Below are 16,102 nucleotides of genomic sequence, written 5' to 3'. Positions count from 1 at the left end.
ACATTGAAGATAACTCCTCTGTGAAATATTTCCATGTATTCTGAGAGGTCTAAGACTTCAGATGACAGTGGTGTCACTAATAGTGCAATACTCCCTAAGTATTGCACTGTAATGCCAATCTGGATTTTGTGCTCATGTCGTTGGAACGGGTCCTGAACACATACCACTTTGTCTCAGAGGCAAGTATGTGACCTACTAAACCATCCCAATGATGTATTGCACTGCAGGTAAGTGCCTGAAGGCAAGAACCCCAAGTAGCTCGACAGGGAAGTTAGATTATCCAATACCTTCCTGGGAGTCAGCACTCATTGGCAGTCAGGAGCCTATAACTTGCCTCAGTGCTTTTGGATTAAATAAATGAGTCAGGGTCCCATGATCCAAGGACCCTTGTTAGATGTTCAGAGCAAGCAGAGAGTAACCTAATTCCCACTGGGTTAAATATTTTGCTTCCACTCAACGTCGTGGCTCACAGCGAAGGTCAGGGGACCCATGAAACAAGGTGAAGGTCGGTTTGGATTCATGAGAAGCTGATCCCAACTCCTCAGAGAATGATGGGAGGGAAGGGGAGTCCAGGGAATTGGAATCGGTTCATTATTGTCACTTGTACCGAGGTACAGTGAAATACTTGTCTTGCATACCGTTCATACAGATCAATTCATTACACAGTGCATTGAGGTAGATCAGGTCAAAACAGTAACAGAATGCAGAGTAAGGTGTCACAGCTACAGAGAGTGCAGTCCAGGTAGACAATAAGGTGCAAGGTCACAAGATAGATTGTGAGACCAAGAGTCCATCGTATCATGCTAGGTAACTGTTCAATAGTCTTATAACAGTGGGATAGAAGCTGTCCTTGAGCCTGGTGGTACGTGCTTTCAGGCTTTGTATCTTCTGCCCATGGGAGAGGGGAGAAGAGAGAATGTCCGGGGTGAGTGGGGTCTTTAATTATACTGGCTGTTTTACCGAGGCAGCGAGAGGTATAGACAGAGTCCATGGAGGGGAGGCTGGTTTCCGTGATGTGCTGAGCTGTGTCCACAACTCTCTCCAGTTTCTTACGGACCCAGGTGGAGCAGTTGCCATACCAAGCTATGATACATCTGGATAGGTGCATCGATAAAAATGTACAACCCACCCAAATGACACATGGCTTTTGTACTGAAGAACATCAGGGTATCATTTTGTCCTCAGCTGCCAGTGCTGAATGGAAGGCATAAGAGTGGCTGGGCACCATACACAACTTCCAAGATATTGGTGAAGCCATAATCATATCACACATACAGTGTGATGTCTGAGGATGCACTGACGTCCCATTGAGTCCACAGCTGTGAAATAGGCCAACAATCTCCTTACCATGAGCAGGTCACTTTTCAAACTTCTCTCTTCAAACCCTGCACCTTCAGTCTATCCACACCGCTGAAGTCTCCCGTTCCTGGAATCATCTCTTCTGCACCATTTCTAAAACCCGAGCACTTTTTTATAGAGTTATATGGCATGGAAACAGGCCCTTCGGCCCAACTTGTCCATGCCAACCAAGGTGCTCTCCTGAGCGAGTCCTATTTGCCTGTGTTTGACACATATCCCTCTAAACCTTTCCTATCCATTATTTGTTCAGATCTCCAGGTTAGACCATCACTATTACATAGGGCAGTACAGCACAGGAACAGGCCCTTCAGCCCATTATGTCTGTGCTGACCATGATGCCAATCTAACTAATGTAGCGGTTAGCGTAACGCTATTACAGCACCAGTGACCCGGGTTCAATTCCCGCCGTTGTCTGTAAGGAGTTTGTACGTTCTCCCAGTGTCTGTGTGGGTTTCCTCCCGGATGCTCCGGTTTCCTCCCACATTCCAAAGATGTACGGGTTAGGAGCTGTGGGCGTGCTATGTTGGTGCCGGAAGAGTGGCGACACTTGCGGGCTGCCCAAGCACATTCTCAGTTACGCAAAAAGACGCATTTCACTGTGTGCTTCGATGTACATGCGACCAATAAATAAATACCTTATCTTATGCCTGTGCATGGTCAAATCCCTCCATTCCCTGCCTGTTCATGTGTCTGCCTAAATGCCTCTCAAACATTGCTATTGTATCTCCTTCCACCACTCCCCTCAGCAGCCTGTTCCAGGCATCCACCAGTCTCTGTATAAAAGAATTTGCCTCACAAAACTCCTTTGAACTCCCCCCCCTCGCCTTAAACCTGTGCCCTCTAGTGCTTGACATTTCCACGCTATAAAGTGTGGCCCCCAGAATTGTACACACTCCCCATTTGTGGCGAAACCAGTGTTTGCAAATGTTTATTATGACTTCCTTCATGTACACGTTCCTGTTTATAAGGATTAACATGGGATCTTAACCAGTTTCACAACCTGCCCTGCAATTTTCAATGAACTGTGCACATATAGAGTCACATACCATGGAAGCAGACTGTTCAGCCCACCATGTCCACACCAACCAGTAGACACCCATCCAAGTTAAACTCATCTTCCAGCACCTGGCCAGTAGCCTTCTATGCCTTGGTGATTCAAGTGCTCATCTACATACTTCTTGAATGCTGTCAGCAACTCTGCTTCCACCAATCTCTCAGGCACTGTGTTCCAGGTACTCACCACTCTCTGGGTGAAAATGGTCCCCCTCCACTCTCTTCCAGATCTCTCTGATTGTATCCTCCTTTTGGAAGTCTGACCACAAATTTATATTGCTTCTTTTTATTCTTCCTACAATGTAATACTTCACGTTTCTCAGCATTATGGTTTATCTACCATTAATCCACCACTTCACCATCCGATCTATATCTCCTTGAAATAGGTTCCTATCCTCCTCTTAGTTCATTGTACATTCTCGTTTTGCATCATTTGGCAACTTGGACACCAAATTCCAAGTCATTCTAACGTAGACTGAGGAAAGCCCCCATGCCCACCCTGGGGAGCTCAACTGGACACTTCTCTTCTGTTCAAAAAGCAACTTTTCACCACTGCTGTCTGTTTCCTGTTTCTGATCCAATTCCCTCTCCATGATGGCACAACACTTTGTATTCCATGAACTTCATTCACAATAACAAACCTATTATGTGGCACTTTATCAATCATCGTTCGGAAGTTCATATATACTACATCAGCCGCAATCCTCCCATCAACCCTCCCTATCATTTCAAAGAAACGTTATCATTAGTTCAACACAATTAACCTTGAACAAATCTATTCCAGGTTTCTCCAAACAGTCCACATTTGTACAAGTGACTGGTAATTCTATCCCTCATTACAGTTTCTAGAACATCCTCAACCATCAAGATTAATTGTCTACAGTTACTGGATCTATCCTTTTATGAAAAGGAATGCAATTTTCCAGTACTCAGGCACCACCTCTGAACCTAAAGATGTTTGGAAAATTATGGTCAGGTCTTCCTCAATTTTCTGCCTTTCTGCCCACAGAAGTATGGGATGAATTCCATCTGAACCAGGTGATTTATTTATTTAAGTACAGCTAGCTTTCCTGTCACATCTTTATTCATCTTCAACCATTTAGTTCTTGAACCAGCTGGCACAAACCCTAATCACTACAGTTTAGCAACACTGTGACCACTTTGATCACTTTGCACTAAAATGGACTTTTGTTTGTTCAAATTGTGTTCTTTCTTGTAAAAAAAATTTTGTATTGATGTAAAGTGCACACATATTACTTCATTCAGGCCCTTTATCTACACAACTAGGTTTCTTTCATGGTCTTTGATCAGCTCCACTTCTCTCTGTTTACAATCCACTTCCTGTTCATGTGTCTACAGAAAATTTTCACCTTCGCTTTTATGTTTGCTGCAAATCTTTTCTCACCATCTCTTTTTGCCTCTCTTGCTCCTTTTGCAACTTTCCTTCTGAACTTGCATGCTCGTGTTAACAACCGTTGTCTGTTTTTTTTCTTCCCTCAGGATTTAAAGTTAGGAATTAGAAACTAAGTGTCAATAAGAGTGGCTCTGAGGGTGTTGGATTGTTGTAAATGTCCTTTGGAGAAAGAGATTTTGATAGAAGTTTACCCTGGGAGAAATTTATAAAATTATGAGAGGCATTGATAAGGTAGACAGCCAGAATCTTCTTCCCAGGGTAGAAATGTCAGCTACTAGAGAACATAGAAAGTGACACAAAAAGTTCTGCAGATGCTGGAATCTGGAACGATACACAAAAGAAGTACTGGAGGAACTCAGCAGGTCAGGCAGCATCCATAGAGGGAAATGAACAGTCGATGTTTCGGGCCGAGACCCTTCATCAGGACCGGAAAGGAAGAGGGCAGAAGCCAGAATAAGAAGGCGGGGGGAGGGGGAAGGAACACACTCAGGCAGGGGATAGGTGAGTTCAGGTGAGGGGGGAAGGTAATGGGCGGGGGAGAGGGGGAAGATGTAATAAGCAGAGAAGTGATGGGTAGAAGAGGCAAAGGGCTGAAGAAGAAGGAATCTGGTAAGAGGGGGCAGTGGTCCATGGAACAAAGGATGGGGGAGGGAAGGAGAGGAGATGGGGGAAGGGAGCCATAGGAATAAGGGAAGACAAAGGAGTGGGGGGTGGGGGGGGGTTAAGAAAAAGAAGAGGTAGAGTTACCAGAAGTTAGAGAAATCAATGTTGAAGCAATAGACGTGGAGAACATAGAACAGTGCAGCACAGGAACAGGCCCTTCAACCCACGATGTCTGTGCCAAACATGATGCCAAATTGACCTAAATCTCTTCTGCCTGCACATGATCCATATCACTCCATTCCCTGCATGTTCATGTGTCTATTTAAAAGCCTCTTAAACCCCACTATTGTATCTGCTTCCCCCACTACCCATATTATACAGGCAATCCCTAGGTTATGACAGGAATCCGTTCCTGAGAACTGTTTGTAAGTCGGACACAAACAATAACTGCGTGTGGCAGAAGATCACAGGTGACGGGGGGAGAGAGCAGATGTGGGAAGAGCAGGCCTCACTGACTCAGCGAGTGAGTGAGTGAGTCTGCTCAGGGCTCCCAGCTCTATTCAACTCAACATGTACTCCAGCAATGATCTTCAGGATCTAGGACTCGGAATGCATCTCGAACCCAGCCAGAACTAACCTCTTCTCTGTGGCACCACAGAAAGATTACGCTGTAGCCCACATCAATCCCTCTTAAGAGTTTTTAGCTTGCTGTTTGATCCTCAACTATAAGAAACTGTGTTTCTATGGTAACCGTGCTAAAGTTTCACCAAGGGAGAGAAAAAGTGAGCAAGTTTTTTTTTCCTCCACTCTATCACAGCCATTAATTTGTCCAGTTGAATTTGTCAATAATTTCATTCTGATATGTAATGGTTAGGTCCAATGTCTCTGCTATTGCTTTTATGTCTACGAAAACATTTCTTTATCAGAATCAGAAAGTGCACCCCCATTTTAATCTTGGTTTCAGTTTTAGCTGCCAACCTCATCATCTCATTTACTGGTTGCGAGATATTACTGAATATACATTTTCTTAACAAAGGTCACAACTAGGATTTCACGCCCTTTACCGGTTGCTTTTAGAACATAGAACATTACAGCACAGTACAGGTCCTTTGGCCCATGATGTTGTGCCGACATTTTATCCTGGTCTAATATCTATCTAACCCTTCTCTCCCACATAGCCCTCCATTTTTCTATCATTCATGTGTCTAAGAGTCTCTTAAATGTCCAGCATGTCACCTCTGCCAGTATTGCATTCCATGCATCCACCACTATCTGTGTAAAAAACTTGCCTCTGACATCCCCCCTCTCCCTTCAATCACCTTAAAATTATGCCCCCTTGTGTGACCATTTTCGCCCTGGGAAAAAGTCTCTGATTGTCCACTCAATCTATGCCTCTTATTACCTTGTACACCTCTATCATCACCTCCCTTCTTCCTTCACTCCAAAGAGAAAAGCCCGAGCTCACTCAACCTATCCTCATAAGACATGCTCTCCGATCCAGGCAACGTCCTGGTAAATCTCCTCTGCACCCTCTCTAAAGCTTCCACATCCTTCCTATAATAAGGCAAACAGAACTGAACACAATACTCCAAGTGTGGTCTAACCAGAGTTCTATAGAGCTGCAACATTACCTGGTGGCTCTTGAACTCAGTACCCTGACTAATGAAGGCCAACATGCCATACGCCTTCTTAACAACCCTATCAACCTGCCCAGCAACCTTTGAGGGTTCTATGGATGTGGACTCCCTTTGTTCCTCCACACTGCTAGGAGTCCTGCCATTAACCTTGTATTCTGTCTTCAAATTCAATCTTCCAAAGTGTATCACTTCACACTTTGCTGGGTTGAACTCCATCTGCCACTTCTCAGCCCAGCCTATCAATGTCCTGTTGTAACCTACAGCAACCTTCTACACTATCCACACACCACCAACCTTTTTGTCATCTGTAAACTTACTAACCCACCCTTCCACATCCTCATCCAAATCGTTTATAAAAATCACAAAGAACAGGAGTCCCAGAACACATCCCTGTGGAACTCCACTGGTCACCGACCTCCAGGCAGAATATACTCCACCTACCACCACCCTCTGTCCTCTATGGGTGAGTCAACTCTAAACCCACACAGCCAAGATTCCCTGGATCCACGCCCCTTGACTTTCTGTATAAGCCTTCCACAAAGAGCCTTATCAAATGTCTTACTAAAATCCATGTACACCACATTCACTGCTCGACCTTTATCAATGTGCTTTGTCACATCCTCAGAGAATTCAGTCAGGCTCATGAGGCATGACCTGCCCCTCACAAAGCCATGCTGACTGTCCCTAATCAGCCTATGCTTCTCTAAATGCCCATAAGTCCTGTCTCTAAGAATCTTCTCCAGTAATTTGCCCACCGGTGAAGAAAAACTCACTGGTCTGTAATTCCCAGGGTTATCACTACTCCCTTTCTTAAACAAAGGAACAACATTTGCCACCCTCCAATCATCTGGCATTACTCCTGTCGCCAGTGAGGATGCAAAGATCATCGCCAAAGGCTCAGCAATCTCTTCCCTAGCTTCCTGTAATAACGTTGGATATATCCCGTCTGGCCCTGGTGACTTATCTATCCTAATGTTTTTCAAAAGATCCAGCACTTTTCTCAATCATTTAATCGGCTCAACAGTGAAATGTATCTGAAGTTTATTAAATATATAAGACTGGGTCTTGAAGCCACAATTTGTGCAGAGAGACAGCACACCAAAACCTTTGGGTGTTTGGAGTCGAATCAAGATAAGATTGTCCCCCAGTAACAACAAAGTTCGGCATGTACAGGGGTACTGGAATATCTCTCTGTGCTATAGTTCAGAGTGCAATGTATAAACTAGATCGAACAAGCTTAAACTAAACCGTATAATCTTGACTAAAAACTCTCCACAGAAGGATAGAGAATGAATGACATTTTATATATAATTGCTGACAGGTAGGAGCTGGATGAGGCCATTCAGCCCATCAGTGAAACATATTCTATATCCTTATGATTTGGCCCATCTAGTTTATGATGGCTCACAGAGCAATCCCATTTCCCTACTCTTCCCATGACTCCCCCTACCTGTGCACAATCTTACCCTCAATATCCCTACTTTACAGAGAGAGTTCCATATTGCTGCTGTCTTTGTGTAGAAGTGTTTCCAATCTTTCACGAAGCATGCAACAAACAGAGCTAAGGGATCTCACACCGAACAAATCAGAGCTCAGCGATCCTGCCACATCCAGTCGTGAATGGTGGTGGATAATTAAACATTGAAGAAGCAGGCCCCACATATATCCCCATTCTCAACGATGGGGGAGACCAACACATCACTGCAGGGGAAGCTGAGGCAATTGCAAGAACCTTCAGCCAGAAGTGCTGAGTGGACAATCCATTTCAGCCTCCTCCAGGACCCCAGCATGATAGACAACAGTCTTCAGCCAAGTTGATTCATTCCATGTGTTAACAAGAAACGGCTAAAGGCATTGGATACAGCATATAGAACCAGAAAACAGGCCATTCGGCTCTTCTAGTCTGTGCTGAAACATTATTCCACTAGTCCCATTGACCTGCACCCAGTCCATAACCCTCCAGACCTCTCCCGTCCATGTATCTATCCAATTTATTCTTAAAACTTAAGAGTGAGCCCGCATTTACCACGTCAGATGTCAGCCCGTTCCACATTCCCACCACTCTTTGAGTGAAGAAGTTCCTCCTAAACCTTTCCCCTTTCACCTTAAAGCCATGTCCTCTCGTACTTATATGCTATAGGTCCTGACAACATTCTGGCAGTAGTACTGAAGACTTATGCTCCAGAACTTGCTGTGCACTTGACCAAGCTGTTCTAGTACAGCTACAACACTGGCATCTACCCAACTATGTGGAAAAATTGCCGAAGTATGTTCTGTCTGCAAGAAGCAGGCAAATTCAGCCTGAGCAATAACTGCCCCATCAGTCTACTTTAGTCATCAGCAAAGTGATGGAAGGGATAATCGATGGTGCTATAAGGCACCACTTGCTAAGCAACAGCCTGCTCACAGAAGCTCATTTTGGGTTCCGCCAAAGTCACTCATCTCCTGACCTCACTACAGCCTTGGTCCACACATGGACAATAGAGCTGAACTCCAGAGGTGTAAGTGAGAGTAACTGCCCTCGACATCAAGGCAGCATCTGATCGAGTATGGCATCAAGTAGCCTTGGCTAAACTGGAGTCAATGGGAATCCGCTAGATGGAATCTTACCAAGTGTGAAGGAAGATGGTTGTGGTGGTTGGAGGTCAATCATCTCAGTCGCAGAACATCTCTACCAGGAGTTCCTCAGGGTGTCCTAGGCTCAACCATCTTCAGCTGCTGCATCAGTGACCTTCCTTCAATCGTAAGGTCAGAAGTAAGGATGTGGGCTGATGACTGCACAATGTTCAGCACCATTTGTGACTCTTCAGATAACAAAGCAGTCTACATCCAAATGCAGCAAGACCTGGACAATATCCAGGTCTGGGCTGATAGGTGGTGAATAACATTCACACCACACAGATGCCAGGCAATGATGATATACAACAAGAGAAAATCCAGCTCTCACCTCCTGACATTCAACAGCATTACTGTCACTGAATCCCCCACTATCAATATCTTGAGGGTTACCATTAACCAGAAACTGAATTGGAGTAGCCATTGACACAATGAGGCTCCAAGAGCCCGTCAGAGGCTTAGGATCCTGAGGTGAGTAACTCCCCTCCTGACTCCCCAAAGCCCATCCACCATCTACAAGGCCCAAGTCAGGAGTGTGACGGAACACTCTCCACTTGCATGGGTGAGGGCAGCTTCAACAACACGCAAGTAGCTCCACACCATACAGGACATAGCAGCCCGCTTGATAGGCACCCCATCCACAATCATTCACTCACTCCACCACCAATGCACAGTAGCAGCAGTTTGTACCATCTACAGGACGGCACCACAGCAACTCACCAAGATTCCTTCAACAGTACCTTCTGAACCCGCTTCTACCAGCTAGAAGGACAAGGGCAGCAAAAGCATAAGGAACACCACCACCTGGAAGCTGCATTCCAAGCCGCACACCATCCTGACAAAAGAAATATATGGCGGTTCCTTCACCGTTGCTGGGTCAAAGTCCTGGAACTCTCTCCCTAACAGCATTGCGGGTGTACCCACACCTCAGGGACTGCAGCGGTTCAAGAAGGCAGCTCACCACCACCTTCTCAAGGGCAATTAAGGATGGACAATTAAATGCCAACTCAGCCTATAAAACCCTATTTTGTTTAATATATAAAACAAAACATAAAGACTCAGGATGGGTGTACGAACAATCTTCTTTCTGTTGTATTAACTGGATGAGGTAGTGTTGATGCTGTAATACAGTACTGCCAGTGAGAAGTCCCCAGGACATGGTGAGATATACCCCAAGTTATTGAGAGAGGCAAGAGATGAGATAGCTGGGGCCTTGACCAATATCTTCGTGTCCTCTCTAGCCACAGGCGAGGTCCCAGAGGACTGGCAAGTACCTAATGTTGTTCCACTATTCAAGAGGGGAAACAGGGACAATCCTGGTAACTATAGACTGGTGAATCTCACGTCAGTGGTAGAGTAGTTATTGGAGAGGATTCTTTGGGGTAGAATTTGTGAGCATTTGGAAAACCATAACCTAATTAGGGACAGGCAGCATGGCTTTGTGCAAGGCAAGTCGTGCCTTACTAACTTGATTGAGTTTTTTGACGAGGCGACGAGGGTGATTGATGACAGTAGAGCTGTGGATGTTGTCTACATGGATTTTAGTAAGGCGTTTGACAAGGTCCCTCATGGGAGGCTCAGCCAGATGCATAAGATCCATGTTGAATTGGCCATTTGGATTCAGAACTGGCTTGCCCGTAGAAGACAGAGGGTAGTAGTTGATGGGATATATTCTAGCTGGAGGTCTGTAGCTAGTGTTCCTCCTCAGGGATCCATACTGGGACCTCTGCTGTTTGTGATGTATATAAATGACCTGGATGAAAATGTACATGGGTGGGTTAGTAAGTTTACAGGTGATATGAAGATTGGTGGTGTTGTGGATAGTGTAGAAGACTGGCAAAGGATACAGCAGGATACAGATCAGATGCAGATATGGGCAGAGAAATGGCAGATGGAGTTCAACCCGGCCAAATGTGAAGTGTTGCACCTTGGGAGATCAAATATAAAGAGACAGTACACTATTAATGGCAAGACCCTTAACAGTATTGATGAGAAGAGGGATCTTGGGGTCCAAGTTCATAGCTCCCTGAAAGTGGCTGCACAGGGTGATAAGGTGGTAAAGAAGGCATATAGCATGCTTGCCTTCATTTGTCGAGACTAATGTTTGCACATTCCCTGTTAATGGTAAAGGGTTGCCCTGTGATTAATTGCCTTGTTTAGAACTCATCATTACTGAGTAAGTCTTCAATTTTTTGACCATTTTTTTGATGTTGATGCTCGGCTGGTGTTTATTTGATAATTGAATTATTTCTCCTTTAGTCTCATCACTGGCAACAAACGTGCGTGACACACAGGAGAAGCTGACCCAGATTAAAACAACAGGTAAGTTGATCAGATCAGTTCTGAAGGTTGTTTAAATCTTTGCAGAGCCCACAAGACAGCCTGGTCAAGAGAGAAGGGGAGATTGGGGATCAGTCACTTATAGTGGGGGAAGCGTTCTCTTGATTGACAATGTAGGCATGTTTAATCCGCTTATGGGATATTTCACAAAATATTACAAATAATAAACCAGTTAAAACGGCCTGCAGAAGGATTCACAATGGGTGTACGAGCAATCTTCATTCTATTATGGTAAATGGATAGGGTGTAATTGATTCTGTAACATGGTAAACCCAGTGAGGAGTAGCAGTCATACCCACATTGAGGTTCCCTGGTCCTAATACTTACATAGCCAGGCTTGAATTCAATGGACAAGGCATCACACTGGTAGCATTTTACAGAGATTAACTCCCAGTGAGCAATCAAAAACACCAAGTTTTTGAATGAATTCCCACAATCTGCTCGACACAAGCATGAAGATAGGAAATACTGAGCAAGTTGAATATTATCCATGAAGAGATAATCAGTTAAGTTTTGTGTCGAGGACTGTGGACCAAAAGGATCAGAGTTTATTCATTGTACAGAGCCAGGGCGGGATTATTTGTAACTGAATCTGTGCCTCTGAACACTGAGGCCGAGAAAGTGCACTGAGGAACCAATGAGTAATGTTTGTACATTAATTGTAAAGGGTTGCTCTGTGATTAATTGTCCTTTTTAAAACTTATCAGTACTGAGTAAGTCTTCAATTGTTATGTCGTGTCATCTGATGTTGATTCTTAACTGGGGTTTATCGATAATGGAATTATTTCTCATTGGCAACAAACATGGAGAAACTGACCTAGATTCAAACAGAAGGTAAGTTGATCAGATCAGTTCTGAAGGTTGTTTATATTTTTGCAAAGCACCCAACACACACTGATCAAGAGGGAAGGGCAGACTGGGAATCCATGACACATGGAGGAGGAACTCACAGAGTCACACAGCATGGAAACAGGCTCTTTGGCTCAATTGGTCCATGCCAACCAAGATTTCTGTCTAAGTTAGTCCCATTTGCCCACATTTGGCCCACATCCCTCTAAACCTTTCCTATCCATGTAACTGTCCAAGAACCCTTTAAATGTCTGTAATGTTCCTGCATCAACCACTTCCTCTGGCAGCTCATTCCATATACTGACCACGCTCTAGGTGAAAAATGTGCCCCTCAGTTTGCAAATAAATCTTTCCCTTCTCACCCTAAACCTAAGACCTCTAGTTTTTGATTCCCCATCCCTGGGGTAAAAACAATGCGCCCTTGCCCGATTTTACCACTTTGATTTTAGAACTTCATGAGATTACCCCTCATTCTCCTACGCTCCGATGAACAAAGGCCCAACCTGCTCAACCTCTCTCCATAACTCAGTCCCTCGAGTCCCGGCAACATCCTTGTTAATCTCCTCTGCACTCTTTCCAGCTTAATAGCATCTTTCCTATAGCAGGGTGACCAAATCTGAACACAATATTCCAAAAGAGCAGCTGATGTCCCTAGTTTTGGACACGTCTACCTGGGGGAAAAGACATTGATATAGGTGACAAATAGCAATGGCCTAGCACTGACCTCTGGTTAACACCACTACTCACGGGCCTCCAGTCCGATAAACACCTTCTACATCACCCGGAAGTGTTCTTCTGATTGGCAGAGTAGGCACTGGATATTTAATATCTTTGTGGGATATCTCACAGTATAGTATAAATATTAAACCAGTTAAAACAGCCCACAAAGGAATTCAGAACAGGTGCACAAGCAATCATTATTCTCTTGTGGTAAGTGGATAGGGCAGCACTGATGCTGTAACATGAAACTCCCAGTGAGGAGTTACACTCATACCCACTTAGAGGTGCCATGGCACTAATACTGACATAACCAGCCCTGAATTTAATGGGCAAGGCATCGCACGGATTAGCTCCCTGTGAGCAATTAGGAGCACCAGGTATTTGAATTAATCCCCATATTCTACTGGACACAAACATGAAGATTGGAAATATTCAGCAAGTTGAGGATTACCCGTGGAGAGAGAATCAGTTATGTTTTGTGTCAATGACTGTCCCCCAAAAAGATCAGAGCTTATTCATTGTACAGAACCAGGGCAGGATTATTTGTAACTGAATCTGTGCCCCCGAACACTGAGGCTGAGAAAGTGCACTGAGAAGCCAATGACAAATGTTTGTGCATTAATTGTAAAGGGTTATTCTGTGATTAACTGGCCTTTTTAAAATTTATCACTACTGAGTAAGTCTTCAATTTTTTGACCATTTTTTTGATGTTGATGCTCGGCTGGTGTTTATTTGATAATTGAATTATTTCTCCTTTAGTCTCATCACTGGCAACAAACGTGCGTGACACACAGGAGAAGCTGACCCAGATTAAAACAACAGGTAAGTTGATCAGATCAGTTCTGAAGGTTGTTTAAATCTTTGCAGAGCCCACAAGACAGCCTGGTCAAGAGAGAAGGGGAGATTGGGGATCAGTCACTTATAGTGGGGGAAGCGTTCTCTTGATTGACAATGTAGGCATGTTTAATCCGCTTATGGGATATTTCACAAAATATTACAAATAATAAACCAGTTAAAACGGCCTGCAGAAGGATTCACAATGGGTGTACGAGCAATCTTCATTCTATTATGGTAAATGGATAGGGTGTAATTGATTCTGTAACATGGTAAACCCAGTGAGGAGTAGCAGTCATACCCACATTGAGGTTCCCTGGTCCTAATACTTACATAGCCAGGCTTGAATTCAATGGACAAGGCATCACACTGGTAGCATTTTACAGAGATTAACTCCCAGTGAGCAATCAAAAACACCAAGTTTTTGAATGAATTCCCACAATCTGCTCGACACAAGCATGAAGATAGGAAATACTGAGCAAGTTGAATATTATCCATGAAGAGATAATCAGTTAAGTTTTGTGTCGAGGACTGTGGACCAAAAGGATCAGAGTTTATTCATTGTACAGAGCCAGGGCGGGATTATTTGTAACTGAATCTGTGCCTCTGAACACTGAGGCCGAGAAAGTGCACTGAGGAACCAATGAGTAATGTTTGTACATTAATTGTAAAGGGTTGCTCTGTGATTAATTGTCCTTTTTAAAACTTATCAGTACTGAGTAAGTCTTCAATTGTTATGTCGTGTCATCTGATGTTGATTCTTAACTGGGGTTTATCGATAATGGAATTATTTCTCATTGGCAACAAACATGGAGAAACTGACCTAGATTCAAACAGAAGGTAAGTTGATCAGATCAGTTCTGAAGGTTGTTTATATTTTTGCAAAGCACCCAACACACACTGATCAAGAGGGAAGGGCAGACTGGGAATCCATGACACATGGAGGAGGAACTCACAGAGTCACACAGCATGGAAACAGGCTCTTTGGCTCAATTGGTCCATGCCAACCAAGATTTCTGTCTAAGTTAGTCCCATTTGCCCACATTTGGCCCACATCCCTCTAAACCTTTCCTATCCATGTAACTGTCCAAGAACCCTTTAAATGTCTGTAATGTTCCTGCATCAACCACTTCCTCTGGCAGCTCATTCCATATACTGACCACGCTCTAGGTGAAAAATGTGCCCCTCAGTTTGCAAATAAATCTTTCCCTTCTCACCCTAAACCTAAGACCTCTAGTTTTTGATTCCCCATCCCTGGGGTAAAAACAATGCGCCCTTGCCCGATTTTACCACTTTGATTTTAGAACTTCATGAGATTACCCCTCATTCTCCTACGCTCCGATGAACAAAGGCCCAACCTGCTCAACCTCTCTCCATAACTCAGTCCCTCGAGTCCCAGCAACATCCTTGTTAATCTCCTCTGCACTCTTTCCAGCTTAATAGCATCTTTCCTATAGCAGGGTGACCAAATCTGAACACAATATTCCAAAAGAGCAGCTGATGTCCCTAGTTTTGGACACGTCTACCTGGGGGAAAAGACATTGATATAGGTGACAAATAGCAATGGCCTAGCACTGACCTCTGGTTAACACCACTACTCACGGGCCTCCAGTCCGATAAACACCTTCTACATCACCCGGAAGTGTTCTTCTGATTGGCAGAGTAGGCACTGGATATTTAATATCTTTGTGGGATATCTCACAGTATAGTATAAATATTAAACCAGTTAAAACAGCCCACAAAGGAATTCAGAACAGGTGCACAAGCAATCATTATTCTCTTGTGGTAAATGGATAGGGCAGCACTGATGCTGTAACATGAAACTCCCAGTGAGGAGTTACACTCATACCCACTTAGAGGTGCCATGGCACTAATACTGACGTAACCAGCCCTGAATTTAATGGGCAAGGCATCATACGGATTAGCTCCCTGTGAGCAATTAGGAGCACCAGGTATTTGAATTAATCCCCATATTCTACTGGACACAAACATGAAGATTGGAAATATTCAGCAAGTTGAGGATTACCCGTGGAGAGAGAATCAGTTATGTTTTGTGTCAATGACTGTCCCCCAAAAAGATCAGAGTTTATTCATTGTACAGAACCAGGGTGGGATTGTTTGTAACTGAATCTGTGCCCCTGAACACTGAGGCCGAGAAAGTGCACTGAGAAACCAATGACTACTGTTTGTACATTAATCGTAAAGGGTTGTTCTGTGATTAATTGTCCTTTTTAAAGCATATCTCTACTGACTAAGTCTTCGATTGTTTTTCTGTGTCATCTGATGTTGACTTTTAGCTGGTGTTTATTTGATAATGGAATTATTTCTCTGTCTTTTAGTCTCATCACTGGCAACAAACGTGAATGACACACTGGAGAAGCTGAACCAGACTCAAAGAGAAGGTAAGTTGATCAGATCAGTTCTAAAGGTTGTTTATATTTTTACAAAGCACCCAACACACTCTGATCAAGAGGGAAGGGGAGATTGGGAATCCATGGCACATGGAGGGGGAAGTCATAGAGTCATACAGCATGGAAACAGGCCTTTTGGCTCAATTGGTCCATGCCGACCAAGATTTCCATCTAAGTTAGTCCCATTTGCCCGCATTTGGCCCACATCCCTCGAAATCTTTCCTATCCATGTAATTGTCCAAGAATCTTTTAAATGTTTTTAATGA

General features: G+C 44.0%; 1 protein-coding gene across 4 annotated transcripts in view; it reads left to right on the top strand.

Moving 5' to 3' along the window:
- The window catches only part of LOC127584957 (uncharacterized), a 40,278-nt gene that overhangs the window by 15,140 nt on the left and 9,036 nt on the right, over window positions 1-16,102 (top strand). Inside the window, exons 3-5 of one of the 4 annotated variants that reach the window (XM_052042007.1) lie at window positions 10,942-11,004; window positions 13,351-13,413; window positions 15,765-15,827. In XM_052042007.1, the coding sequence (XP_051897967.1) occupies window positions 10,942-11,004; window positions 13,351-13,413; window positions 15,765-15,827 (189 nt within the window). The remainder of the gene's footprint in view (window positions 1-10,941; window positions 11,005-13,350; window positions 13,414-15,764; window positions 15,828-16,102) is intronic. The other 3 variants (XM_052042009.1, XM_052042008.1, XM_052042010.1) reach the window with 3 other exon arrangements.

Source organism: Pristis pectinata, chromosome 31 (assembly GCF_009764475.1).
Source record: "Pristis pectinata isolate sPriPec2 chromosome 31, sPriPec2.1.pri, whole genome shotgun sequence".
NCBI classification, from domain to species: domain Eukaryota; kingdom Metazoa; phylum Chordata; class Chondrichthyes; order Rhinopristiformes; family Pristidae; genus Pristis; species Pristis pectinata.
Note: the sequence above shows the minus strand (reverse complement) of the source record. Positions and strands in the feature narration are given on the sequence as shown.